This window comes from Diabrotica virgifera, chromosome 1, assembly GCF_917563875.1.
Source record: "Diabrotica virgifera virgifera chromosome 1, PGI_DIABVI_V3a".
Classification (NCBI taxonomy): Eukaryota; Metazoa; Arthropoda; class Insecta; order Coleoptera; family Chrysomelidae; genus Diabrotica; species Diabrotica virgifera.
In genome coordinates this window covers 22,071,051-22,098,540 of record NC_065443.1, presented here as the reverse complement: position 1 = coordinate 22,098,540, position 27,490 = coordinate 22,071,051, and the positions used below count along the sequence as shown (strand labels likewise).

Genomic DNA, 27,490 nt, shown 5'->3' with positions numbered 1-27,490 from the left:
AAATTATATACAATTTTGTTTACTTTGTCGGTGCAAAATGTAAACATATAATCATATGACGTCACGACGCGTTTTGGGCTAGTTGCTTTAAGAGTAAACAGTAGCGATCAACAGGTAGCAACAAAATATAACTTCGGGAGATAGTATCATAAACTTTGGCAACAGTGGTAATCTTTGACATTATCTAAGATTAATATTTTGACAATATCATAGTCGCGCTAAATGGAAGTAAAAGAAAAGTGGGTGAAAATTGTATGTTAAGATAGGTATTTAGAAAGGTATTTGCATGAAATATCTAATAATAAAACAATAATAAATATAATCATTTTGTGTTGTGAACCGAAACAAATTTCGATTTTCGCACAATTTTGACACGGTTTTTATTGGACTTTTTCTTGGAAGGTTTCACTTTATTTTTCATTTGATTTACTTTTTCCATTTTGTTAAACTATTGATAATATTTTTAGAATAAAAAATCCTCCTAAAACTTTATATACTCGCATTAGAATTCGAAATATTTTTACGTAAAATATACTTACCTACCTACATATAACTAAAACTCACAATTAACAACAATCTATTCTTTCAAAGAGGCCAACAACTTATACAACAACAACAAATATAATAAATTAACTATCAATAAACACTACTTTCCTATGAAACAACAAAAACGAATTCTTAAATTAACACACTACTGCACTGAACAGATATCGATAAAGATGGCAGAACAGATTAGAGAAAATCTGACGCAGGTTTGTCAAAATGACAGTGATAATTTCTCTTTGTTGCCTAATTAGTTATTTAGTTATAACATGTTCGATTTCTTGTTAGAAAAAAAAATTAGTACATAATTCCAAGATTACACAAAATCTAGGCATGGGATAAAAAAGTTTATTTGAAGAAAGTTTTTTTTTCTTCTTAATGGCGGTACAGGCTCCTTTTTTCAATATTTTATTTAGTTATAGAGTAATTTCCACGTACTAACATATTTCTGAAATTGGGCTCTGTACCGCCATTCTTTATTATATTACGAATATGTGTGCCAAATATCTCGACAAAATATTCAAAATTATTGCCGCAATCTTGGAACGCGTTTGTTGCTACCTGTTGATGGCTACTGTAGCCTCTTAATTTGAATTTAGAATCGTCTTTAGGGGCCAAACGGAAAACAAAAACAACGTTTTTATTTTTGATATGTGTTTTAAATTATGTTCTGTTGTGATTTATAACATTTTTTTCGAATTTAAAATTTTATGTAAGTTCCCTATTAACAAAATTGAGCAAAAAATATAAATTTTATATAAGTACTTAAAATCAATTAATATTAAACAACTAATAGTATACAAATTCAAATAAATAATTAAGGTTTAGAAGTATTCATAAGAAAAGGATCAGTAATATCTAGACTCCTTGCTTTCTCCCACGCTTTCAACATGTAATTCACCCTTTCGTGGCCACAAAGCAAAGGCAGATAGCAATGTTATTTTTTTCGGTAACTTTGTTCCAAAGTTACCGAAAAAAATTAGAAAAATCATACGAGAGATTATACGACACTCTCAATGACCACCATCTGGGTAAGAGGTCATTATTATTCCTTACTGCAAAACAGACGTTTTTCGTTATGCTGGAGGACAAAATAAGTAGGTGGACAGTTCAAAAGAACGGCTTTCCACAGGGAAGTGTTTTAGCACCAATGCTCTTCAATATGTTATACAAACGACCAACATACGCCGACTAAAACCAAGCACTTAATCCTCTATGCTGACGATCTCGCAATATATGCTCAAGGAAATAGTTTTGAAGAAGTGGAGGAGAAATTCAAAACTGTCTTAAAAACAATGACACTGTACCACCTACAGAATTCCTTGAGATCCAATCACTTTAAAACCCCAAGTCTGCATTTTCCATCTTCGCGCAAAGGAAGCCAAGCGAAAACTCAAAATTGCGTGGAATGGTAAAAGTAGCTTTACATCAAGGCTTTGCAAGTCTCATGCTATGCAAGTCCGTCTTGCATGGCATATATCTTACCTAGACTGATCTTTTTACATCAGTAGTCTGGGCTGATTATCGGAGAATAGGCCATTTTTGGGAAAAGTTATTTACCAGCAATTTTATTGCTGGAATCGAATTGTAAGATCATATATATTAATAATATAGGTATGCAAAGTCCGCAGATAGTGTGCTACTTTTTTTATAAACAAAATGGCGCCCGAAAATCGTGTTTTTTTTCAATTTTTGCTCTATAACTCCAAAGATTTTAACTTTACACCAAAAACACTCAAATAAAAATTCACCGCAATTAAATTCTGCATAGAGACGTGTTTTTTCCGATTTACTTCGACGAAAACTTTCCCCGGAAAAAGCGGATTTTTCCAACAAAATCTTTAATTTTCAACTAAACTTTTAGATAAGTAATTGTTAATCAATAATTAAATAACTTGGTAATGTAAAAGCCCTTTTTGTATAGATTATAATTCCAGAAGCCGATGGAAATTGAATGAACAATTTAGCAACAATTGAATTGTTAATTAAAAATTTACGGTCACTATAGTAACGACAATAATTATGATGCATAAGAATAATTATGATTTTTTCATAAAAAGATACTATACCTATCTAATGTACTTTACAAAATTGAAATTAGACTATTTAAGCAACCTCAGGAATATTTCAAAATTATAAACAATTTTTTGGCTTATAAACAAATAGAATATCTCGGGAAATATTAAACTAAATTAAATTGTGAAAACGGTATTCGAAAAACAGCGGTAGGACGCTTCTTTTAAAAGAAAAAACGTTTAATTATGACGAGTGGTTCCTGAGATACAACCGGTGAAAGTTGACCGGAATTTACGGCAAAGATATAAACAATAGGATCATAATTTTCAAACCATCACCTTTTTATTTTTGTCCTCTTTCTGCTCCACACCAATTTTCATATCCTTAAAATACTCATAACATATATTATTATAATAAAAACTATCGATAATACGTGTGAAAATTGCCAAAAATAGCAAAATTCCAATCAAAAATTAGGTTGGAGAAAATGTAACCCTCAAAGTTCAAAATCGGTATACGTTAAAAAATGCATTTTCTCGGCTTGCCATGGAGCAATTTCCTTCATTCTTTTTTTGTTCCCAAGTAACTCGAGTAGAGCCATCGAACTAATGCATTATTAAATGTCAGACTTGCTTTTGTTTTGTTATAATAAATTAATTTATTTATTATAACAAATTTTAATTTGTTTAAATAAAAATTGTTTAAATAATTATACAGCTTTATGTTTTTAACTTTAAAAGGTACACTTGTAGTAAGTTTATCTAAAAAAAGCCTACAACTGGAAAAATATGTAGTTTTCTGTTCTTATAAATAAATTAATCTATTATAACAAAACAAAAGCAAGTTTGACATTTAATAATGAGTTAGTTCGATGGCTCTACTCGAGTTATTAGGGAACAAAAAAAGAATGAAGGAAATTGCTCCATGGGAAGCCGAGAAAATGCATTTTGAACTTTGAGGGTTACATTTTCTCCAACCTAATTTTTGATTGTAATTTAGCTATTTTTGGCAATTTTCACACGTATTATCGATAGTTTTTATTATAATAATATATGTTATGAGTATTTTAAGGATATGAAAATTGGTGTGGAGAAAGAGGACAAAAATAAAAAGGTGATGGTTTAAAAATTATGATCCTATTGTTTATATCTTTGCCGTAAATTCCGGTCAACTTTCACCGGTTGTATCTCAGGAACCACTCGTCATAATTAAACATTTTTTCTTTTAAAAGAAGCGTCCTGCCGCTGTTTTTCGAATACCGTTTTCATAATTTAATGTAGTTTAATATTTCCCGAGATATTCTATTTGTTTATAAGCCAAAAAATTGTTTATAATTTTAAAATATTCCTGAGGCCGCTTAAATAGTCCATTTCAATTCTGTAAAGTACACTAGATAGGTATAGTGTCTTTTTATAAAAAAATCATAGTTATTCTTATGCATCATAATTATTGTCGTTATTATAGCGACCGTAAATTTTTAATTAAAAATTCAATCGTTGCTAAACTGTTCATTCAATTTCCATCGGCTTTTGGAATTATAATCTATATGAAAAGGTCTTTTACACTACCAAGTTATTTAATTATTGATTAACAATTACTTATCTAAAATTTTAGTTGAAAATTAAAGATTTTGTTGGAAAACCCGCTTTTTCCGGGGAAAGTTTTCGTCGAAGTGAATCGTGAAAAACACGTCTCTATGCAGAATTTAATTGCGGTGAATTTTTATTTGAGTATTTTTGGTGTAAAGTTAAAATCTTTGGAGTTATAGAGCAAAAATTGAAAAAAACACGATTTTCGGGCGCCATTTTGTTTATAAAAAAAGTAGCACACTATCTGCGGACTTTGCATACCTATATTATTAATACATACAATAATAAGATTCGATTCCAGCAATAAAATTGCTGGTAAATAACTTTTCCTTGTATTTTGCTAATTAGCCCAGAGTACAGAGCTATTAAATGCACAGACATGTGCAATTTTTGATATCACTTTCATTGTTGCCAACAAAAGAAATATACCAAAACATTAACTTTAGGGATATTTCATTTGGAAATTTCAGTCCAACATTAAATCTAAAATTTTGTTATATTGGCAACATGAAATTTGACAACTTGCATCATAATAGCATGAAAAATAAAACATAATATGCATGCCCCGCTCACTCTAATAAAAAACATGTAATCGTATTTATTTTCCTTCCATTTAGTCAGAGGCGCTGATGTCGGCCTTGTGATTGGTGGAACATGACTTTTGACAAATCCTGCGCTATCTGTGAATCTGTAATCTGTGTTCGTGTTCGTTGTCGTTCACTTATTTTATATGGTCGGTTATGTGATGTGTTTGTGTCACCATAAAAAGCTGATATTCAGTCGTGTTTTTTGATATTTTTGTTATTTCATAATCGAGTACCTTTTTAAAGGTAAGTTTTTCTGATTGTAGGTATTGTTTATCCAACAGTTTTAAAATACACATTTTATTTCACGTTTTGTTGTTAGGTCTAATGGCTCCGTTCAGCTGTTGTGTGCAGACGGTGGAAAAATTCGACAAGTAAACATTTATTTAATCCAAATTACTCATATTTCTATGTAAAATGTCACATTATTGTTTAAATAAATAAGTAAGAAACAAAAGTTGTTTGTGTTTTACCTTTATTGTCCACTTGAATAAATAAAATATTAAATATTGGAAGTACCGTATGGAGGCTATGATGTACCTAGCATGGAGGCTAGATTATGCCACTCTTCCTATCCAATCAACAGCAAGAATGTTTAAAATTTCATACCTATCATGTAGAAGCTACAGACCACTTATGTGGAGGCCAGATTTGTAGTATCCTTCCAATTAAACAGGTGCTGAAATACGTGACATATTTTTTGAAGGGTAAGATCGCATTCTACCAAATCACACAACACTTTTTTCTATGATTATGTTTTAATTTTTCGTCTAGCACAGGAATTGCATGGAAATAGCGCGTGGGCATGCGCTGTCGTCTTGCATGGCTCTTGCCTAGCATGAAAATAGCATAATGTTAAACTGTCTTAATCAGCGTTACCACATTTAGTAGATTTCTACTTTTTTGGTAGATTTTTGACATTTTTGTAAGAATTCTGGTAGGCGATATTTTTTAGTAGCTTTTTGGTAGATTCAACATTTTGTTATGAATAAAATTAAATTTGCTTGTTTTAGTATTTCTTACATTTTTAAATTAATTTTAAAGCTTTCGCTTTCTTGTTCCAAAAATGCTGACAACGTCGCTTTTCTTTCATCGTCATGAGCACGTGTGAAACAGGAAACAACCCCTAATAAAGTGGTGTATTATTATATCTCTTGAAATTCGCTTGAATCACTCATTTTTAAATATAATTTTATATTCTGTAGAGTAGATATATGTACATAATGTCTTAAACACTTGTGTTGGGTTAAATTGATGAACAATTTGACATAATGAAAATTAATTCCTAAGTGGAATTTACTTACATTTACAATTTAAGAATGTTTTAATTAGAATGTTAGAATTTTAGACATCCTGAAGTGGAATTTACTTAGGTACATTTGTAATTTACAATTTAAGATTTTTTAAAATTATAGACAAAATAAAAATTTTATATGACAAATGACAGATGACTTTTAGATGATGGCCGCTTTCGATTTTTAATCGATAGTTATCTATACTGAATAATTATTACCAAATCGGTAAAGTTTTGATTTGTTTTATATGAATATAATTACAAAATACTACTGAATTTCATTTTTGACATCAATTTAATTAATAATAACGTACATTTTTTACAATATTTTTAATAATTAACAAAAAAATTTTAAGTTCACTCAAATAAATAATCGATTACTGCCATCAAATTCACATTAATTTCTAACTACATATAAGTAGTGTTCGCGCAGTACAAATCGAGCATACCCAGAGTAAGTTCGGGATTAGTTTCCAATGCGCAGGCGTCAACGTAAACTTATCCTGGACATGCTCGGGATTTTTCGCTCCGCGAACAATTTTCGGATTCGCACCGTAATGACGGGTTGCATACATTAAGGTTAGAGAAGGAAGCTTTTTGTTGTCTCTTTCTTATTTCGAAATAAATGTCAAAAAAAATGCAAATGCAACAAATTTGTATGTCAACAAAGAGAAAAAGAAAAGAGAATAAAGGCAACAGGCAAAGGATTAACTTTCTATTCAATAATTCAATGCCTTTCTTAGAAGGTAGAAATTTGATTAGAGTCTTTCTTTATTATTTCCACAATATAATGTGGTTATCCAGCTTACATTTTTGTAGAGAGTAAAAGATTGTTGATATGTAGATATAAAAATTACCTTTAACTTCATGAGGGTTGAACATTATCTGAAGGAAGGAATAATTTAGTAAAACAATCATTTCCAATTTTGATATCTATGTATTGAATTTAATGGGTTGTGGCATTGTGTTGTGGTTTATTACACCACAAAAATAATGAAATATAACAAGACACAAGAAATAGTTTCAGAATAAGTTTGATGTATTGTTTATGTTTCATTATATTCAATAAGAGACTAATTTAACTCATAAATTAAACTGAAAAATAAACCACAAGAATATGTAGGTACTTATAAGCTCATTTAGATAGAAGAAATTAAGTAAAAACAGAGTACAATTTATTGTAATACATACTACCGTAAAGGGTCGTTTAAACACAGCGATAAATCAAACAACTTATCAAGGTCAATCGAGTTGTTGCAACTTATCATTGTGTGTAAACGGTGCATCGCACAACTTATCAAAGTTGGAGTTGGGTTGAAGGTGGTATCGCATTGAATCGCAGCGTCTAAACAGCGTTTCAACTTGTCATCACAACTAGTTGCTGTGACTTATCGTTGTGTTTAAACGACGCTTAATAGATAATTATCGAATATCCAATGAAAATAATACTTGAAAAGGTACCTATTTATTTATAAACATACGAAATGGAAAACATTGACAAAAACAACTAAAAAAGCTTTAATATAAAAAATATTAAAATTTGTTTGAAGAATATTTAAATGACACAACACTTTACATAATTTCAAAACTTTAAAAACCAGAATCTACATCTACAAGTTGTTTAACAAAACAATATTTTAGGTTAAGAATTGGAAGGAGTAAGAACAGAATGTCAAGAAATTCTTCCCAAATATTTTGTGCGCCTGTGCGAACTTAAAATCCGAAACAAAATCCTCGAACGTCGAGAGCGTACCCCGGGCATGTTCAGGATCTTTTTTCTGTATTGCGCGAACACCGAATTAAAAATCCGGAGGGTGTTCAGAGGGAAAGATTTGGACTCCGCGAACGCCCAATTTTGTAATGCGCAGGCGTTCTCCCTCTGGGTATACCCAGGACGTACTGCGCGATCAGAGCTATAGCTGTTGTTTTTATTATAAAAAAATCATAAATTATTCATACAAATATGTTAAAAAAGGTTTTAGTATATTTTAGTTTTTTATTTAGTAGATTTTAGTTTTTGATTTAGTAGATTTTGGCCAAACATGCAGTAGATTTCGTAAATAAAATGTGGCAACGCTGGTCTTAATACATTATAGAACACACAGACCAATCTATATAACTTGGAGTCACTCTGGACCGGTCCCTCACCTACAGACAACATTGCATAAAAACGAGAGGGAAAGTAACAACTAGGAACAGCATATTCAGAAAGCTAACGGGAAGTAAATGAGGTGCATGTCCATGTCCTGGCGTCTTAAGAACAACAGCACAGGCACTGTGTTTCACAACTGCTGAATATGCGTGCCCCATTTGGGGCAGATCTGCCCACATCAAATAAGTTAATACTACGCTAAATGAGACATGCAGGGTAGTAACGGGGTGCATAAAACCAACGCCACACTATCTATATAAATCAGCTTGCAGAACCCTCAACACGCAGAGGCGTTGCAGAGCACAGAGAGAAAATTAAACAGATCGCGGACGAGCGGCATAATACCCTATACAAAGCTCGACTCGAACACCATAAAAGCGACTAAATCGAGAAAAAGCTTCCTTGGAACAGTGCAGGATGACCCGCCTGAGTATTACCCTCTTCTCCAGGTTCAATGGACTGGCCAGTCTCTAGACTTAAAACGTGGGAAAATATTACGTAATAGGATAAGAACGCGGGTCGCTCCAATAAGATCAAACATGATAAAATAGGGGGAAAATAGACCGAAATGATGGGTTCTGTGACTGTGTAGAAACACAGAATATGGAACATCTTCTTACATGCAGAAACTGTCTTCTTCGGTGTAGGTACCTACCCTCGAAGATTTGTGGCTCGACAACAAAGATGGAACCGACGTAGCGACGTAGAATGGACACGATATTACTGTTGGTAACCATCCCAGTTAAAATTAAAATTACAGTGTGACGATTGGGGCCCCGTCCACAGAATTTGCCATGGGCCTCAGGGCCCTCACGTGGTACAGTTACGCCACTGTCTGAGCTGTTTACCAAAAAATTCAAATTTATTTTTAATTAAACAGAACTATTTTGAATTTCGCAGTTATCTGGTGTTAACTTGGATCAAATTTTGATCATTGTTGGAATACTTATTTGTTGGAATTGATCTGATAGGGAGTGACGACAAAATATTTTGTATTTTGGGAAATTATTTTCCCCCATTGTAACTGACAAAAGTCATAGAGTTATATATTAGCATAGAGAGAGAGTGTCATTCAGAGCGAAGTGACGACACCATCTTTTTTATTTGGATTAGTGCTGTTTCACTCTTACGCATAGTAAAGCTACTACAGTTGTCCTCCTCTTCCGTGCCTATATTCACACTGAATGTCATCATAGATTTTCGATACAATGTGTTAGAAAGAGATGCTGCAAACCAGTCCATGAGATCTTGTCGTCAGGAAGGTAGGCTCCCTCTATGTTAATATATACCTCTATGACAAAAGTATCACGTCATATTTTATGACACATATGACAGTGACAGTGACAGTCAGGTAATTTTCTTTTGTGTTTGTGTTTCAATATTCAAAGGACTAAAGTGGGATAATTTAATAATTTTGAATAAAATAAGCGAATGAACGTAAAAAATGGAGAAAGAAAGGTACATTTTTAATTAAAGCCATACTTTTGAAATGAGAGTAATTTTATTTCCAGGTTTTCATTGTTACTACTTGATCCCGGCGAAATATACTTTGAAGATTTCAGCGCAATTTTTATACCCCCAGACATCACCCCAAAGACTTACGATACTAAAAAACAGGATGGTAGGCTCAAAATGTGTTCAAAGTCTTTGGTCTTTGACCCAAAAGATATTTCTAAACCTATCATTAAAATTCTTCTGAAGGATTGTGTGGTTATAGAACAGTGGAAAGGCACTGCCAAATTTTTGAATAGCAACAATAATGTACTTAACGTCAACTGTAGAGAGTATGTCGAGTTATTAGAAAAGAATATCATTGCACCATATCAGTTTAGAGGGGCTGCGAATTTTTTATTTTTATTGAATTATGCATGTGTTGCCAATTGTCTGCCTCAAATCTGCCAGTTGCATAGAGCGAGCAGTTTACCAGCAGCAGAACAAGCCGATATGGTAAGTTACACATATAAACTTTAATAAACTTCACACAAATACACTCTGGGGCAAAATTAACTACCCACCTTAAAAATGGGTCATTTTTGATGTCTCGAATTTCCTAAACCTGTTGTCTGATTTAAGTGATTTTTTTAATATGTTTTAGCCTTATTCTTTAACAATATCGCTGTAATAATATTGTTGCTAAACAAGTAAATTTTCATTGCATACTGGGTGTACTTGGTGTTTTTTCTCAAAGTTCGCATCACCCTGTGGAATATTTTAGCATTTAAAAAATACTGAAATTAAAACCCAACAACTACTATAGCCTCATGTTTTCTCAACATCCTGTTTTTTGATTCATTCCCTTATGTTGGACCATAAAAAAGTTAGCTACTTTAACGACTGGCCATGTTTTTCATCAATAAAGGGTGTTTTTAAATAAGTATGGTAAACTTTAAGGGATAATTTTGCATGAAAAAATAATGACAGTTTGCTTTATAAACATATTATGTCCACAAATGCTTCATTTCCGAGATAGAGGGTGTTGAAATTTTTCTTACAAACCAACAATTTATTTATTGCTTTAAAACCAGTTGAGATGTGCAAATAAAATTTGGTGGGTTTTAAGACATAGTTATTGCACATTTTTTGACATACAATTAAGAATTTAATATTCACCATTGGCCCTCATAATGGGAATATATGGGTCATATTACCCGTATGTCATTTTATTTTGTATTAGTTTGTATGTATTATTGAAGCAGAAAGCAGTGTTTTTAAATAAGTACTTATGGCAAACTTTAAGGGATAATTTTGCATGAAAAAATAATGACAGTTTGCTTTATAAACATATGTCCACAAATGCTTCGTTTCTGAGATAGAGTGTGTTGAAATTTTTCTTACAAACCGACGATTTATTTATTGTTTTAAAACCGGTTGAGATGTGCAAATAAAATTTGGTGGGTTTTAAGACATAGTTATTGCACATTTTTTGACATACAATTAACAATTTAATATTCACCCAGTGTTGCCAATAGCATTTCTCTATTATCTCTATTATCCGAGGATCGCTTGAAAAATATCCGATTTGTCACGAAAACGTACGCTAGGTCCAAAATTATTCTGTTATTAAAATCAATGTTGCCAATGTTATTCTTTTAGTCCCCTTAACAACCATCAAATAACAAAATCCGTTGTTCGTACGCCAATCAGTTGATTGTAATCAATTATCATTATGATAATTAACATAATTAATTGATTAATTAATTATTAATTATCAATTAACGTAACAATTATTAACATAATTGATTAATTAATCAATTAATCTCATAATTGTCATCAATTATGTTTTCAGCAACCCAATCAAAGTTGACATTGACAGTAATTAAATATTTGATAATGATCAGTTGATTCCATTTCTGATTAGCGTTCGAACAACCGGCCCTTTAATCTGCTGGATTCTCTGTTTCACAGTTTAAAAAAATTCGTTTATAGATGAAAATCTCGTATCCTAGCTGATTACCTAATTCATGTATGTAAATACTATTAACTTACTATTATTATATTATTCATATTTTGTATTATCGTAAGTGTTAAATTCTAAATAAATAAATAAATCTAAATATTTCATTATTTGGATCATTATATTTATTATAATTATTGAAGTAAAAAAACACTTTTAAATATTATTTTATTAAAACATAATAACTACCTAAAACTAGGTACTAGAAAAATAAATAATAAATAAATCAATACAAAAAAACTACAGCTACATTAATAGCATAAGCACAAAATTTCTGGTCAATGCTTTTAAAATGCATTATTTTTTTCAAGTCTTGAGAAAGCTAATAAGTATTATTTAAAAATTTAAACGCAAAATGAAATATCAAATACATTATTACCGAGGGCCGAAAGTCACTGAAGATAATTTTTATTAAAATAAGTTACAGGGGTGAAAGAAAAAGAAAATGTTGTGTGTGATTTTTAATTTCAAATATCTAATTCAAAAGAAATCTTTTGTTTATTCCAAGGGACTTTCAGCCCTCAGTAATAATGTAATCTTTCATTCTGCGTTCAAATTTTTCAAAAATATTTATTAGTTTTCTCAGGATTCGAAAAAAATGAATACATTTAAAGTTTATTTCAAACAGACGTTTACTTAAGCACTGCACTACATAAAATGAAAATAAAACTAAATCGTCCGTGAATTAGCTTTCATAAGTTTAAAGACTAAAAACTAAAAACTCATAAATAACATCGGAAGGCAGACGGTTTCTGGGATTAGTATGCCTTAAGTGGAGGCACTTGTGCATTTAAATTCTAAACAAAAGAATTGGCACATGTCCCTTTTGTCAAAAGATGAAAAGTATCGGATGTCGGATGTCACGAACTTACATTCATTAAGTATAAAAATTTGGGTGGAACCAAATAAAATTAATGTGTTGTTGGGAATATATGGATGAGAAAGATTTAGTAGATGGTAGATACACTGAAAAATATACGCAAATATCCGATTTATTTAAAGGTACGAAGAAGATACAACAACTCTCAAAAAGGTACGCAAATCGGATAATTATCTGCCGATTGGCAACACTGTATTCACCATTGGCCCTCATAATGGGAATATATGGGTCATATTACCCATATGTCATTTTATTTTGTATTAGTTTGTATGTATGATTGAAGCAGAAATTTTAAATTGTAGGAGAGTTTTCTATTGCTTTGATAATAGATGGCAAATGCTAATTTAATGGAGATAATAGTAAGTGTTAGAAAAAACGTTTTTATTTATGTTCTTTTGAACCAACTAACACGATATGTATTATTACATGATATTTATTATGGCTTATAATGGTATTTAATGTTTCTTGTTCTACGATTTTAATTTGATGACTTATGTTTGATGTTTGATATGTGTTTAACCCTGTGGTTTTTATTTATTACAAACAACTGGATGTTATATGAAATTTTTGTAGATATATTTAGTACTCTTATCAAACTTACTAGGGTGTTGATTTGTGTGCATGTATCTTTTAATTTGTTATGCTGGTCAGTAATATTTTTGGTTAGGATAAAACCAATAAATGTTTTATTTAGTACATTTGTGGAAAACCATGCAACAATAGTTATTTCAATAGCTATTAAATAAAAAATATGAAAAACCTGTATCTATAAGCTTTAAAATAAATATATAAAAGAATCCAGATGACATCACAATCCTTTAAATGTAAAAACAAATAAAATTTATGCAGATACCTGTTACAATTAACTATCTTTAAGCTGGAGATAATGTCAGGTAAGTCTACATTGATGTTAAAGAAATCTTAATGTATGTACTGTAATAGTAGAGTGTAAGTGGGTTATGCTGGTTGGGTTGTGTCTTATTTGGTTATTGTAATGTCAAACAATAGCTTCTAGACCTGGATCCCTCATACCAAAAAAGGTGATTAATAGCAAGCTGAAAATTTGTCTAGTTACTAGCTTAACAGTGTCTAGTCAGACAAACTTTGATGTATGGGAACACTGGAACAGGGAAGTTTTAATTGTGGAACGTGATTTTAATTGTGGAACATGTCATCCTGACAAGTTTATGATTGTGAAAAATAGCAGGTTGTTTTTAAGTTTATTCAATAGCAAACTTTGTTATAATATAGTCTGTTACAACGAAAATTTGACCCCCTCAGAAACTCAGAAACCAAGATCTTCTTCAAAATTTATACACATCTTCAAAAAACATGTTAATTTTTAATGGAAGGGGGCTAATTTTCATGCAAAATTCATGCCCTTAAATGTAACCCCCTACTGCCCCGCATCGACCCCCACTTTTATTTAAATAGCAAGTGTGGTTGAGTGGCACATCAATTGAAAGGTAATTTTTTTCTCTAAACGACGCTCTATTTTTTTTAATATACGTAATAAGTTTGAAGATAATTTTGGACTTAACAAATTTATTATAAATTAGTTAAATCCAACATTATCTTTAAGGTTATTCCGCAAAGAAAAAAAAAAAAGAATGTGTGTGTACTTTGTACGCACGTAAGAAGTTATACTTCTAAATATGATTTCAATGAAATAAATATACTTTCGGATAGTTTATTTGTATTTTATTTAAAGATTAAATTAATTTTTACTTACTACTTTCCAAAAATTTTTATTAAAACAATACCAAAAATTAAAAAAAGATTAGAAAACACTTTAAAAGATCTTTTGTTTATACGGGCTACACGATTTCTCAGACATAGTGACAAACATACGAAGTGAATTATTCGCGGTGTGCAAGTACTTGGAAGGGAAACGAGAAACGACCGTGCGCGAGTCGCGGAGAATATTTCAACTATCTTAAATAATTCATATTGTCAATTAAAATTGTCAAATTGACGTATATTTCATACCTTCTGTCATTGAAGCAGAAAAATTATATATTGCTCCACAATATTGATATGATATGCAATTATTATATAAAGGTAAATTTAATTAATTGTATTTTGCTTGCAGTACTGCATTTTAATAACTAATTTTATTTACTACATACAATTGTTTACGTTTGCATAGCATAACCTGCATCTTATTTTTTCTTCTTATTATTTTTTTGGACTATGGACTTGACCAGCATCCAGCAACCAGGACTAATATAATTGGCCAATATAATTAAAAGTGCGAATAAAAGTACAGAGCGTAGAAATAGAGGTCGCTTTGCCGAACTTGCACGGTCCCAATAAAATACTTTAAATATTACTTATTATCTTATTCCCGAGGTAGATAAGTCCAAATACATAAAAATTATAATACTAGTTATTTATGATATAAATGTTAAAAGCACAATTTTAAGGCATGTATGTGAAAATTTCGTGTGAAAGATTCGCTTCGCTCATTCTGCAATTCACATGAGTGCCTTAAAAATGTACTTTTTAACATCTATATCATACATAATTTTTTCTACAAACGTCTTATATATCAACAATTATAATTTATTCATTCTCAATTACAGGACAATACCTACAAAAACTTTTACTTGAACTTGACTGACATTCCATTTTTACATTTTTCTTGACATTACATCAAAACTGCCTATACTGTCAATACGTAAATCATAACAACTATAGAATAACATCTACTTTTATTTTTGTATATTCTAACAAATTTTAATAGTTTTTTTCTACAATCGTGTTAAAAATGCAGTAATACAGTTTAAATTAAATTTAAAAAAGCTTTTAAACCACCTTTTTCAAATTGCGCAAGTTGTATTATTAATATTAATGTTAATAAATGAAATATAAATATTTTGACGTTTCACAATTTGACAATTCACTTTTAACTGCAGTGCCTTAAAATTTTTAAAGCACCGGTGCTTTAAAGTAGCATTTTTAACGCGCCTATGGAGTGCTATAAATTGCATTTTTAACACGTTTATAGAAAAATATATTTAAAAACACTAATATATCCTTTCCACACCTTTTCTGGACTGATACATACATAAATTAAAACATTTAGTAACGAACTCCATACTGTCTGTGTGCGCATGCGCGCAGATTAAAGAAGTATAACTTCAAAATAATTAGAGGGTCCTGTAGAGAAAACAAATATCTTTCAAATGATGTGACACTCGACTATACTTGCTATTTAAAAAATTGGGAGCTGATGCGGGACTCAATACAAATTGACATGTTTTTATATATTTTGAAAAAACTCTTGGTTTCTGAGTTACTGGGGTGGGAGTCAAATTTTCGTTGGAAAACTCTGTATGAAAAAATTTTTGTCTGACAAATATACTGGGTATTTTAATAAGTTCGGCACATAGAACATTTCAAATGACAGGAATTATGTTGATGATAAATAGCAGTCTGATTTTTGCATGAGAGTTTGATGAAAGGGTAACAAATCAATTGGAAGTTCTGTCTGACAAAATACCTGGGATGATTTCATAGTCTGACGTTCGAAACCTGTAACTTGTTCCACAGTTAAAACTTCCCCTGCCCCAGTGTTCCCCTTCATAAAAGTTTGTCCGACTAGACACCGTTAAGCCATTAAAAAATTTTCAGCTTGTTATTAATCAATTTTTTTTGGTATGTGGGATCCAGGTCTATTCCTCTTTCAGTGCCTATTCGTTTCGAATATTGGCAATCATTCTGGCTATAATTATTTTATTAACTGATGATTTAAATAAATTATTTGTTGTGGAGAACCATTTCCTCCACAATAGCTAAAAATGATATTTTCATTACAAACAATTGAGGTTATCAGAGCAACAGTGGAATAAGCCCAAAAACGAAGTTTTGAGATAAATGCAATTCTCTGCATTCATATTTCCATGTTTTTGGGATGGCACTACAAACTATGTAGCGTTATTTAGTCAAATATACATAGTGTGACCAACTCCAATTTAGTCGAATTCGGGACATGACTGAAAAAACTACCTAAAATCCGGGACATTTAAATGAAAATCGGGCCATTTTTTTAAATATAAAATTATAATATCATTTTATTGATTTTATTTAACATTTTTATGTTGACAAAATTTTTTTTGATGGAATGGGTTGTAATGATAATTACATTTTTGTTAGTTTTTGATGTTTCGACTTCCAATCCGGAAATCGTTTTCAAAAAACGAAAAATTAGAAAATCAACTAATGTTGGATTTTCATGTAAATTGAACCTTGGGTTAAAATATAATTATCATTATTTGATATTCATGATTTTAAATCGTCTTTTCAGAAGACGATAATTAAAATACAGAAACCGGAAAAACTCACGAGTTTGAGTTTTCGTATAACTATAATACGACGATATAAAATGTATGCGTTTTGGATGTGGTATTAGTATAACAGTCTAGAAATTGTAGACTTTTTTTCGTCCCTCTAATTCAATTTAATGTTAATTCTTAGAAGAATAATGTATTAAAAATTTCAAAATGAAATTTTACCGACATTTTGAAAATTCGGATGGCCCGGAAGCCTTGTCCGGGACGCCGGGACACGACTTCGTAATTCGGGCCATGTCCCGGATTTTTCGGGCTAGTTGGTCACACTAAATATACAGGTAGGTTGTGTAGGACCCTGTTAATGCTGAGATTTAATGTTGCTGCTTTTATTGGTACATATATTAATCTAAAAATGCTCAATTTGTGGCTTAGGCCACTGTTGCTCTGAGGGCCTCAATTGTGGCTTATCCCATATAAACATAATATTTACCTTAGAATGGGACGAGAAAACAGTTTCGGAATAGAGTATGCCTCATATAAAGTCATTTATACAGGGTGTAACAAAAATACGGGTCATAAATTAAACCACATATTCTGGGGCCAAAAATAGTTCGAATGAACCTAACTTACCTTAGTACAGATATGCGCATAAAAAAGTTACAGCCCTTTGAAGTTACAAAATGAAAATCGATTTTTTCGAATATATCGAAAACTATTAGAGATTTTTTATTGAAAATGGACATGTGGCATTCTTATCGCAGGAATATCTTAAAGAAAAATTATAGTGAAATTTGTGCACCCCGTAAAAATTTTATGGGGGTTTTGTTCCCTTAAACCCCCTCAAACTTTTGTGTACGTCTCAATTAAATTATTATTGTGGTACCATTGGTTAAATTCAATATTCTTAAAACTTTTTTTGCCTCTTAGTATTTTTTCGATAAGTCAGTTTTTATCGAGTTGAGGCTTATTTTTTAATATGTTTACATAAAAATTTTATGGGGGTTTTGTTCTTTTAAACCCCCAAAATGTTTGTGTACGTTCCAATTAAAATATTACTGCGGTGCCATTAGTTAAACACAGTGTTTTAAAACTTTTTTGCCTCTTTGTATTTTTTCGAGAAGGCACCTTTTATCGAGATGTGGCTTATTTTTTAATATGGTTCAAAATCTACCTAAAAATGTAAAGCATGCATAAATTTTCATATTATAACCAAGTCTCCATAATCGTACTTAACCATATTCAAATATGTGGTGGATTTGACAAATATTACAAACTTCTTAATACAAAAATGTTCATTGATATCATTAACAACTGCAAAACAACAGGGCGCACTTACTTTCTATTTTTATTTTCACCCATTTTACAACATTAATATGTGAAAACCTTGAATATTCATGTGTGTCTGTCCGTTGTAACACAACTTCTCCGTTATTAGAAGTAGACCAGGGCGGATCTGTAAAAATATTAGTACATTTAGACGTTGAGAGGTGACTCAAATTTTTTTGCAGAAATTGCTTGAAAATAAATCAAATAATAATATTTGAGTTATCCTCCCTCTCAAAAAGGTCCGGAACATTGTTTAAATAAACAAAATGTCAAAAAATTAAGGAAAAATTCGATTTTTTTCTTGGTTTTTTGATTATAACTTTAAAAGTATTCATTTCCGAGAAAAGTTGTACTGACATAAAAGTTGCGTAATTAAATTTCCTATAATATAGAATTAGTTAAAAATTTAAGAAATACTCACAATTGTTGCAAAATAGCAATAATTTTGAAAAAAACATACAAAAACAAGTATTCGCATTTTACGTTTTTCAACCATTTATGCTACACTTAGGACCTTCATATTTCACCTTGAAAAATTTTATGATACAGTAAAACAATACTGTAAATTTCATTAAGATCGGTTCAATAGATTTTGCAAAATAAATTTTGCAATCCAGCTTTCGTAAAAAAAATTCATTTTTTCAAAATGTTACAGGACTGAAAATAAAGCAGATAGCAAGTTGAAAATTTTTTTGCACATAGAAGTGTACTGTACCATTCATTTGCAATTTTGCAAAATTAAAATCGCTTAACACCACGGCGTCAGGAATTTTTTTAAATAAGCATTCATTATTGGTGCTACGCGCAGGACAGCGGATAGGTTGCTCTGATTGGGCATTTCAATGACCTTTTATAATGATTGATACATTTTAATTTTTATGACATTTTGATATAAATAAATAAATTTGTTTATTGCAAAATAAAAACACATACTCTATCCTTTGAAATAACACTTTTATTAGCAAAAACTTTCTTTGTTCATATATTTTAACTTAAATAATAAAAGTTTATTATTTTTAAACATATTCAATTGTTTAAACTAATTTTATTATTGTTTGTGAAATATTGTTTAAACAATTGAATATGTTTAAAAATAATAAACTTTTATTATTTAAGTTAAAATATATGAACAAAGAAAGTTTTTGCTAATAAAAGTGTTATTTCAAAGGATAGAGTATGTGTTTTTATTTTGATATAAATAAATAAATTTGTTTATTGCAAAATAAAAACACATACTCTATCCTTTGAAATAACACTTTTATTAGCAAAAACTTTCTTTGTTCATATATTTTAACTTAAATAATAAAAGTTTATTATTTTTAAACATATTCAATTGTTTAAACAATATTTCACAAACAATAATAAAATTAGTTTGATTTTTGTGGAATTAAAATATTAAAATACAACAAAATATAGAGTAAGAAAGTAATATATTAGATAAAGATTAGAAGAAATTTTGGTGGAAATCAACCTGTGTGAATCGAACACAGCTGTCCTGCGCGTAGCACCAAAAATTATTGTTTATTTCAAAAATTTTCTGACGCCGTGGTAATTAATCGATTTTAATTTTGAAAATTGCAAATGAAAGGTAGAGTACATTTCTATAAGCAAAAAAAAATTCAACTTGCTATCTGCTTTACTTTCAGTCCTGTAACATTTTGAAAAAATGAATTTTTTTTGCGAAAGCTGTATTGCAAAATTTATTTTGCAAAATCTATTGAACCGATCTTAATGAAATTTACAGTATTGTTTTACTGTATCATAAAGTTTTTCAGGGAGAAATATAAAGCTCCTAAGTGTAGCATAAATGGTTGAAAAACGTAAAATGCGAATACTTGTTTTTGTATGGTTTTTTCGCAATTATTGCTATTTTGCAACTAGGGTTACTATTTTTTAAATTTTTAACCAATTCTATATTGTAGTAAATTGTTAAATTGTATATTGTAGTAAATAAGTTATAATCAAAAAACAAAGAAAAAAATCGAATTTTTCCTTCAATTTTTGACATTTTGATTATTTAAACAATGTTCCGGACCTTTTTGAGAGGGAGGATAGCTCAAATATTATTATTTGATTTATTTTCAAGCAATTTCTGCAAAAAAATTTGAGTCACCTCTCAACGTCCATCTCAAAACAGATCCGCCCTGGATTAAAGAGATATAATGACAAATGAGGTTTTGAATGAGAGCTTATAATCCAAAGCTTAACCTTTAATAGTATAAAGGTGAGAAATATGACCTCGGGCTTCCAGTTCCAGAGTTGCAACCGGAAGTACTGTTTTCAAGTTGTTAAAATAGTACAAGTGATATATTATTAACGCTTTAGGCATCGCTTTTAGGTGATGCGTCTTAGCAAGACAAGAACAAATAATATACTTATTTCTGGTTTTTATATCACCTCCAGTTAAAAAGTTGTAATAGAAATAGTACTTGTGATATATCAATCGACGCATATTGAAAAGTCTAGCTCAATTATTAATTCCGGTTTTAATGTCATTTCTGTTTAAAAAGTTATGACTTGAAGTTTGGCAAAAATGACTCGATCAAAATCAATGAAATCGTATTTATTAATTAATGCAAAGTTAGAAGAAGAGGTCAAATATCGACTTCAGACTTCAGGTTCTACTTCAGATCACGTTGGGTGAAAACCTAGGACTTACTAAGTCTAATTGCTTGTTTGCTAAAGATTTTTCATCTGATCAGTGTTTAATCATTTTTCTTTTGTTTAATCCTTCAAGATCATTATAGTCGGTTCGCTAAACTCAGACACAACTGGCTAGAGATTTTAGTCGGTAATTTTTTTTGTTTTTTGCCAACTTTGCAAAAATTGGCAAAATTACTAACTATTTAGTAATTATTAAATATTTCGTAATTATTTTTTGCCAATTTTACCAAAATTGGCAAAATTACGTACTAAAATCACTAGCCAGTTGTGTCTGAGTTTAGCGAACGGATTATATAAAATGTGTGCCTTTGTTTTCAATGTGTCAGTATTCAAATACATATTGTACCTACATAGTGATGATTTCAAATAGTATTTTTTATCTATTTTCTTTTAGTAGGTACATTATCTATAGTAGCTGTGTTAAACTACGTTTTTCATATAAAATTATCATTAATTAACAGCTGAGTCATATTGTTAAAGCATTAAGTAAATAAGGTTTCTACGAATTTTATCAGTAATAACTGGTTTTGAATGTAATTTTTGAATGGATTTGCATTTTACTTCATCTTTATTAATAAGTTTCATCAATCATACAGGGTGTTAATGTGAAATATGTGTATGTTTTAAGATTTTAATGTGAATCCTTTTAATAATCCCTTGTTATAATCAATTAATATGTATTTAAATCAATGTCATTTACTATTTTATTTGGGAATAAGCCACAATTTGAGTTCGAATTTTAATTTATTTGACGTTTCGACTTACGCTTTTCAAATCATTATCAACATTAATGTTTTGTATTTTAATAACAATTTCCGAAGTGTAGTAAAATAGTAAATTGCATAATATGCCACAAGAAAATAACTTCAGATAAATAAATGTTCAATTCATCAGCAATTTTTTAAACTATGATAGAGGGATTTTATTCATATTAATCAATTCTTTTTAATTATTTATAATGTCTAAACCACATGTTTTTCTATTTTTATTAAGTATCTCTCAACTGATCATATTGTGGTTTATTGTAAATTACTTTACAAAACTATTTTAACACTGTATCAATTTATTAAATTTTACCGATAAATTTCATTAATTACTTAACAAAGTCGAGAGAGGAAAACACGGCTTGGATGACATATTAGAACTAATCAATGAAAGAAGAGTAAACAAAGAATAAAGAAAGTCGAAGAATTTTTGACTAAAGGGCAAGGGTACCAGTGCAAAAATTTGCTAAGTGCATTTTTTTTGCCATTATTTTTTGATTGAAAGAAAAGTACTTAACAATATATGTACTTAATAATATTCAGGCATGTAGTTAATCATATTATTCATGTGCGCATATTCATTTTATAAAAGCGCATTTTTTAATACTAGTAAGTAGGTACATAGGTACAATATGGTGACGCTGCAACTATTCCCGCGAGGCAATAAAAAAACCAAAAATGTCTATATGGGAGGTGATTTTGGAAATATGAATTTTTACTTAGTTGGCAAGGATTTGAAATAACTAGTACAATTTTTGACAGAATAGGGTCGTCAATAAGGAGTGTGGAGATCCAGGTACTAGGTACAATCATGAACTCTATCTGCTGATCCAAAAGACACCGATCTCAGAATTTGTCAAAGTTCAAAGACTTCTATGGGCTGGTGATGTAATGAGAATAGAGACCCAGAGATTGCCCAAAAGAGCCCTAGATAGTAAAATGCAGCGCCCCAGACCAAAGAGAAGGCCACGGAAAAGGTAAGAGGATGAAGTGGCAGCGGTCGCGCAAGATTTGGTAGACCTGAAAACCTGAAGAAGATCATCAAGGTTGGCACAGTTTGGAGGAGGCCAATGCTCGATTTGAGCTGTAACTCCATTGAAGAGAGAGAGAGAGGGGGTCATCATTTGTTAATAATGTTTTAATCAACTCATCAGAAAGCCTTTACGTATTTTCCTTTGCAATGTTTTTTTTTTAAATATTACTACAATTTACTATTCCAAACTGTTTTAGGAGATCCTGACCGTACGCATTAATTAACACTCTCACAGTAAACAAACTTACCTATTACATTCACCCTTGGAATGTTCTGAACAATGTGCTAATTCAAAATTATTTTGTTTATTCTAGATAGCAACAATTGTACACTCAAGACAATCGAGAGACGTTTTTGATCCTAGGTGGATGGATTTGTATGAAAAAGTAGTACTTGAATCTCAGGCTGATAAAGTCACCCCTTTAGTCGTGAATCCAGGTAGAATTGTACTATCAACTTCCAAACTGTATTTTCAACCTTACAATAAAATGGGAGAGGTATGTATTGTTACTTAAAGTTAATTGAAGATTTTTAGATTTTTTGAAGTAAAAACTTCTTTAACGACGTTGTGCACTTTTTAGATGGGGAAACAGTATTGAATTAGCGACCGTCATTGCTTCGACGAAATAAATTTTTGAAGTGAAAAGTTCTTTAGGGACGTTGTGCACTTTTTAGATGGGGAAAAAGTATTAAATTAGCGACCGTCATTGCTTCGACGAAATAAATAGAATAGCGACCGTCATCGTTTCGAGAAAAATTAATTTTTGAAGTGAAAACTTCTTTAGGGACGTTTTGCACTTTTTCGATAGGGAAAAAGTATTAAATTAGCGACTGTCATTGCTTCGACGAAATAAATTTTTGAAGTGAAAACTTCTTTAGGGACGTAGTGCCCATTTTAGATGGGGAAAAAGTATTGAATTAGCGACCGTCATAGCTTCGGCAAAATTAGGTTTTGAAGTGAAAACTTCTTTAGGGACGTTTTGCACTTTTTCGATGGGGAAAAAGTATTAAATTAGCTACCGACATTTCTTCGACGAAATAAATTTTTGAAGTAAAAACTTCTTTAGGGACGTTGTGCCCTTTTTAGATGGGAAAAGTATTGAATTAGCGACCGTCATTGCTTCGACGAAATACATTTTTGAAGTGAAAACTTCTTTAGGGACGTTGTGGACTTTTTAGATGGGGAAAAAGTATTAAGTTTGCGACCGTCATCACTTTGCCGAACTAAATTTCGTACGTATATAATATTGTGTATGTATACATAAATAGCATAGAACGTACGCAACGCGTATATAATATAAGTATAGCACGTCTTTTTGGATGGGGAAAAAGCATTGAGCTCGTAATTTATATACTATAAGAAGTTTTCACTTCTGTTGGCACTCCCATGAGTGCTTTAATTTTTTTTTAAATGCAAAATGGATATCACCTATTGACATTCATCTTCAGTTAATCGAAGTTTATCGGTAAAAGTGCATATCTGTTCAAAATGTTCCCAAATGGTGTAGGAAATTTAGTGAAAGCCGATCGGAAATTCACGATGAATTTGAAGTCTCTATACCATTTGCGAACATGTTGAATAGATATGCACTTTTACCCATAAACGTCGATTAACTGATGATGATTCTCAATAGATGAAATCCATTTTGAATTTAAAAAACATATCAGCATGAATTTCAGAATGGCGGCAACAACGACCAGGACCTCCATCTTCGAAGGCGCTAGGCCGACACTGAGCAATGCAGCGAGGCGAAAGTGGTGGGTTGAGAGAAAGAAGATTTGATGCAGCATAGGGAACCTTTTTTACCTTTTATGGCCCTCGTATTATATAAAATAATTAATGAATTTTTATAAAAAATAACTGAACTTCATATTTTATTTGCAGTACCCCGCAAAGATTGACCTCAGTAGTATTAAGCAAATAGTCAAACGAAGATTTTTGTTAAGACAAATCGTAAGTAGCAACACTAATGTTTCCATGATATATTTCAGCTCTTACTTTTTTTAGGGATTAGAAATTTATTGTAGTGACAATTCGCCAAATCCTCACATATATTTTTCGTTTAGAAGCCAAAGTTTGCGCGATGAATTGTACGAGAGTCTGCTTAGTCAAAAAGAATTGAAACTGGATGAATTGCAACAGGATGTGATAACGCTTCAGTGGCAAAATGGAATCATATCAAACTACGAATATCTACTTTACATTAACAGGTAAATCCTCTATCTCATTCCTTCAGCCCTTGTAAGGGCATGATGACAATATTGTTAGCTTGCTTTCTCCATTGGGTGCGATCCTGTGTCATATACTTTGTGTGTGGTCTGAGCAGTACAGAAATTCACCTAACTAACGGCATATTTTCGTTAAGACTTTCTAAGGGACAATAAAAGATTCAACCAGACCGACCACGACACGATCGTGCGCGAGTAGCGGAAAATCTTGGAACTTTCTTAGATTTCATAAATAATTTCATATTGACATATTTCATACCTACTGTCATTGAAGAAAATGGGATTTCACAAATGCTGTGTTATAAATTGTAAAAATACAACAAAAAGTTGTCAATTTAAGGTCTGTTCGTTTCCAACTTCTAGGCATAAATTAATACAAAGAGAAAAGTGGATTTCTATCATAACAAAGCAGAAGTAAGCAACATAACCTAAATTATGCTTTCTTGCGCCCGATTTTATAATCAATTTGAAGTAAACATGAAATAAAAGTTCACTTTTAAGTGTAAACAGTTTCATTATACCATAACCCTCACTTAAATTATCAAAATCAATTAAGTAAAGTTAATTAATTGTATTTTACTTGTAATACTGCATTTTAATAATTAATTTTATTTACTACATACAATGTTTACCATTTAATAACGTTACCTCAATCTTACTTTTTTTCTTATTCTTTTTTTGGGCTATGGCTTTGACAATTATCCAGTAACCAGGACTAATATAATTGGGCAATATAATTAAAAGTGCTAAAAATGTTGCTGATTTATGACACTAGGTGTCGCTCTTCCGAACTTGCACAGTTCCAATATTTGCAAACAAAAAAACTACCGACAGCAGCAAAGTGGTTAGTTGTAACAACGTTTAGGTAAACAGCCACAAAAACCTTCAAACGAACGTGAAGTAGATGAAGTATCAGAGCGGTATAGTCTAAGAGCTGGGAGCGGATTTTGTGCGTGATAAGTAATGTGGAAAAACTATACGGGGATATGTTGAATTAGTTGTGTACATGACTTTCCCCAACGGCCGGAAACCAGCGTGGCGGACGAGGGTAGTTATAAGGGGTCAAAGTCGTGGTTTTTATTATTTTTTTTGTGACGCTCATGATCGAGATAGTGCACCAAAATTTGGGAATAAGTAGGTCATGACGTAACTAAGTAAAATATCCAGGGGTGAAACGCTGCGTGGACGACAAAGAGGTGAGGCAGGGGTGAATATAAAAAATATAAGGGATTTTTTGCGACGTTCGTGATTGAGATAGTGCACCAAAATTTGGGAATAAGTAGATCATGACATTACTAAGTAAAATCTCCAGGGGCGGAACGCTGCGTGGGGGAAAATGTTGTGCTGCGTCACAAAAAAATAATACAAACTGCGACTTTGACCCTTTAAAACTACCCTCAACCCCAACTCTGGTTTCCGCCCTCTGGAGATTTTGCTTAGTTACGTCATGATCTACTTACTCCAAAATTTTGGTTCGATCACGAACGTCACAAAAAATCCTTTATAATTTTTATATTCACCCCTGACCCCACCAATGTGTAAAAAAAATATTTTAGCCATCTTTTCGAGACTTTGGACCACTGTGTGGCGTTCCTTACTGTGATTTATCGATAACTTATTAACTAGCTGAAATATTATTTATTTTTCAGTTTAGGAGATAGGACTTTTAACGACCTAACGCAATACCCAGTCTTCCCGTGGATTGTATCGAACTACTCGGACGAGAAACTGGACTTTAGCGATCCCAGTAATTACCGAGACCTGTCGAAACCTGTGGGTGCCTTAAACGAAGTCCGTCTTAACCGATTACTAGAGAGGTATCAAGAAATGACCATCAACAAATTTTTGTACGGCTCCCATTATTCTACACCGGGATTTGTGCTTTACTACCTAGCAAGGTTGTATCCCCACTACGTTTTGTGTTTGCAAAGTGGTAGATTCGATCACCCGGATCGTATGTTCAACTCTGTGGCAGATGCTTACAAGAATTGTTTGAATAATATGTCAGATTTTAAGGAACTAATACCACAATTTTATGATATAAGCGACCAGGGAAAATTTTTAAGTAAGTATAACCATAAATACAGTGTGTCAATTTTAAAACTTACAATGGCTATATCTCACGAACAAAAGCTGAAAACGAAAAATTCTTGAAACCGTTTCTAGGATAGTAAGGGGGAACTAAAATGACATGAAAGAGAACTCACCCCCATCAACCCCCTAGGCCCCACCCACCACAAGCAAAAAAGTTTAAATTGCAAACCCCTACTTGTGATACATCATTGAAAAGGCTATAAAAAATGCTATCCAATGGTATAAATAATAATTATACAGGGTGAAGCAATAATTGTGAAACTTTGGCTTAAATGAAAAATTTAATGAGGTTTTGTTGAACTACAAATTTGATAAAAATGTCAATTAAGTAAATATTCAAAGTGGGTTCCGTTGTTTTGTAAACAATAATACAGTCTATTTTCAAATTCTGCACGAAATTTGACAAATGTTTTTCTAGTAATAGGGCGACATGCTTGAGTAATTATTTCTCGCAATTTCCCAAGTGACGCAAGTTAAGTTTTATAAACAACTGATTTAAGGCAAAAATGGCAAATTAAGTTTGAATTAACAAAAAAAAGTACGAGCGGACAGTTACCATTTAAAATAATAGTC

The 27,490-nt window shown here is 31.2% G+C and overlaps 1 protein-coding gene and 1 long non-coding RNA gene across 2 annotated transcripts in view; both read left to right on the top strand.

Moving 5' to 3' along the window:
* Positions 1–4,713: 4,713 nt before the first annotated feature.
* On the top strand, positions 4,714–5,122 carry LOC126881340 (uncharacterized). The gene is made up of 2 exons (XR_007696811.1): positions 4,714–4,978; positions 5,055–5,122. It is a non-coding gene; the product is annotated as an uncharacterized LOC126881340 (long non-coding RNA).
* A 4,378-nt stretch (positions 5,123–9,500) lies between these two features.
* LOC114324467 (protein FAN) overlaps positions 9,501–27,490 on the top strand; it is a 36,710-nt gene continuing 18,720 nt past the window's right edge. Inside the window, exons 1-6 of the mRNA XM_028272331.2 lie at positions 9,501–9,636; positions 9,690–10,125; positions 22,909–23,091; positions 24,480–24,548; positions 24,603–24,805; positions 26,473–26,888. Of these exons, the coding sequence (XP_028128132.1) occupies positions 9,623–9,636; positions 9,690–10,125; positions 22,909–23,091; positions 24,480–24,548; positions 24,603–24,805; positions 26,473–26,888 (1,321 nt within the window). The 5' untranslated portion in view covers positions 9,501–9,622. The remainder of the gene's footprint in view (positions 9,637–9,689; positions 10,126–22,908; positions 23,092–24,479; positions 24,549–24,602; positions 24,806–26,472; positions 26,889–27,490) is intronic.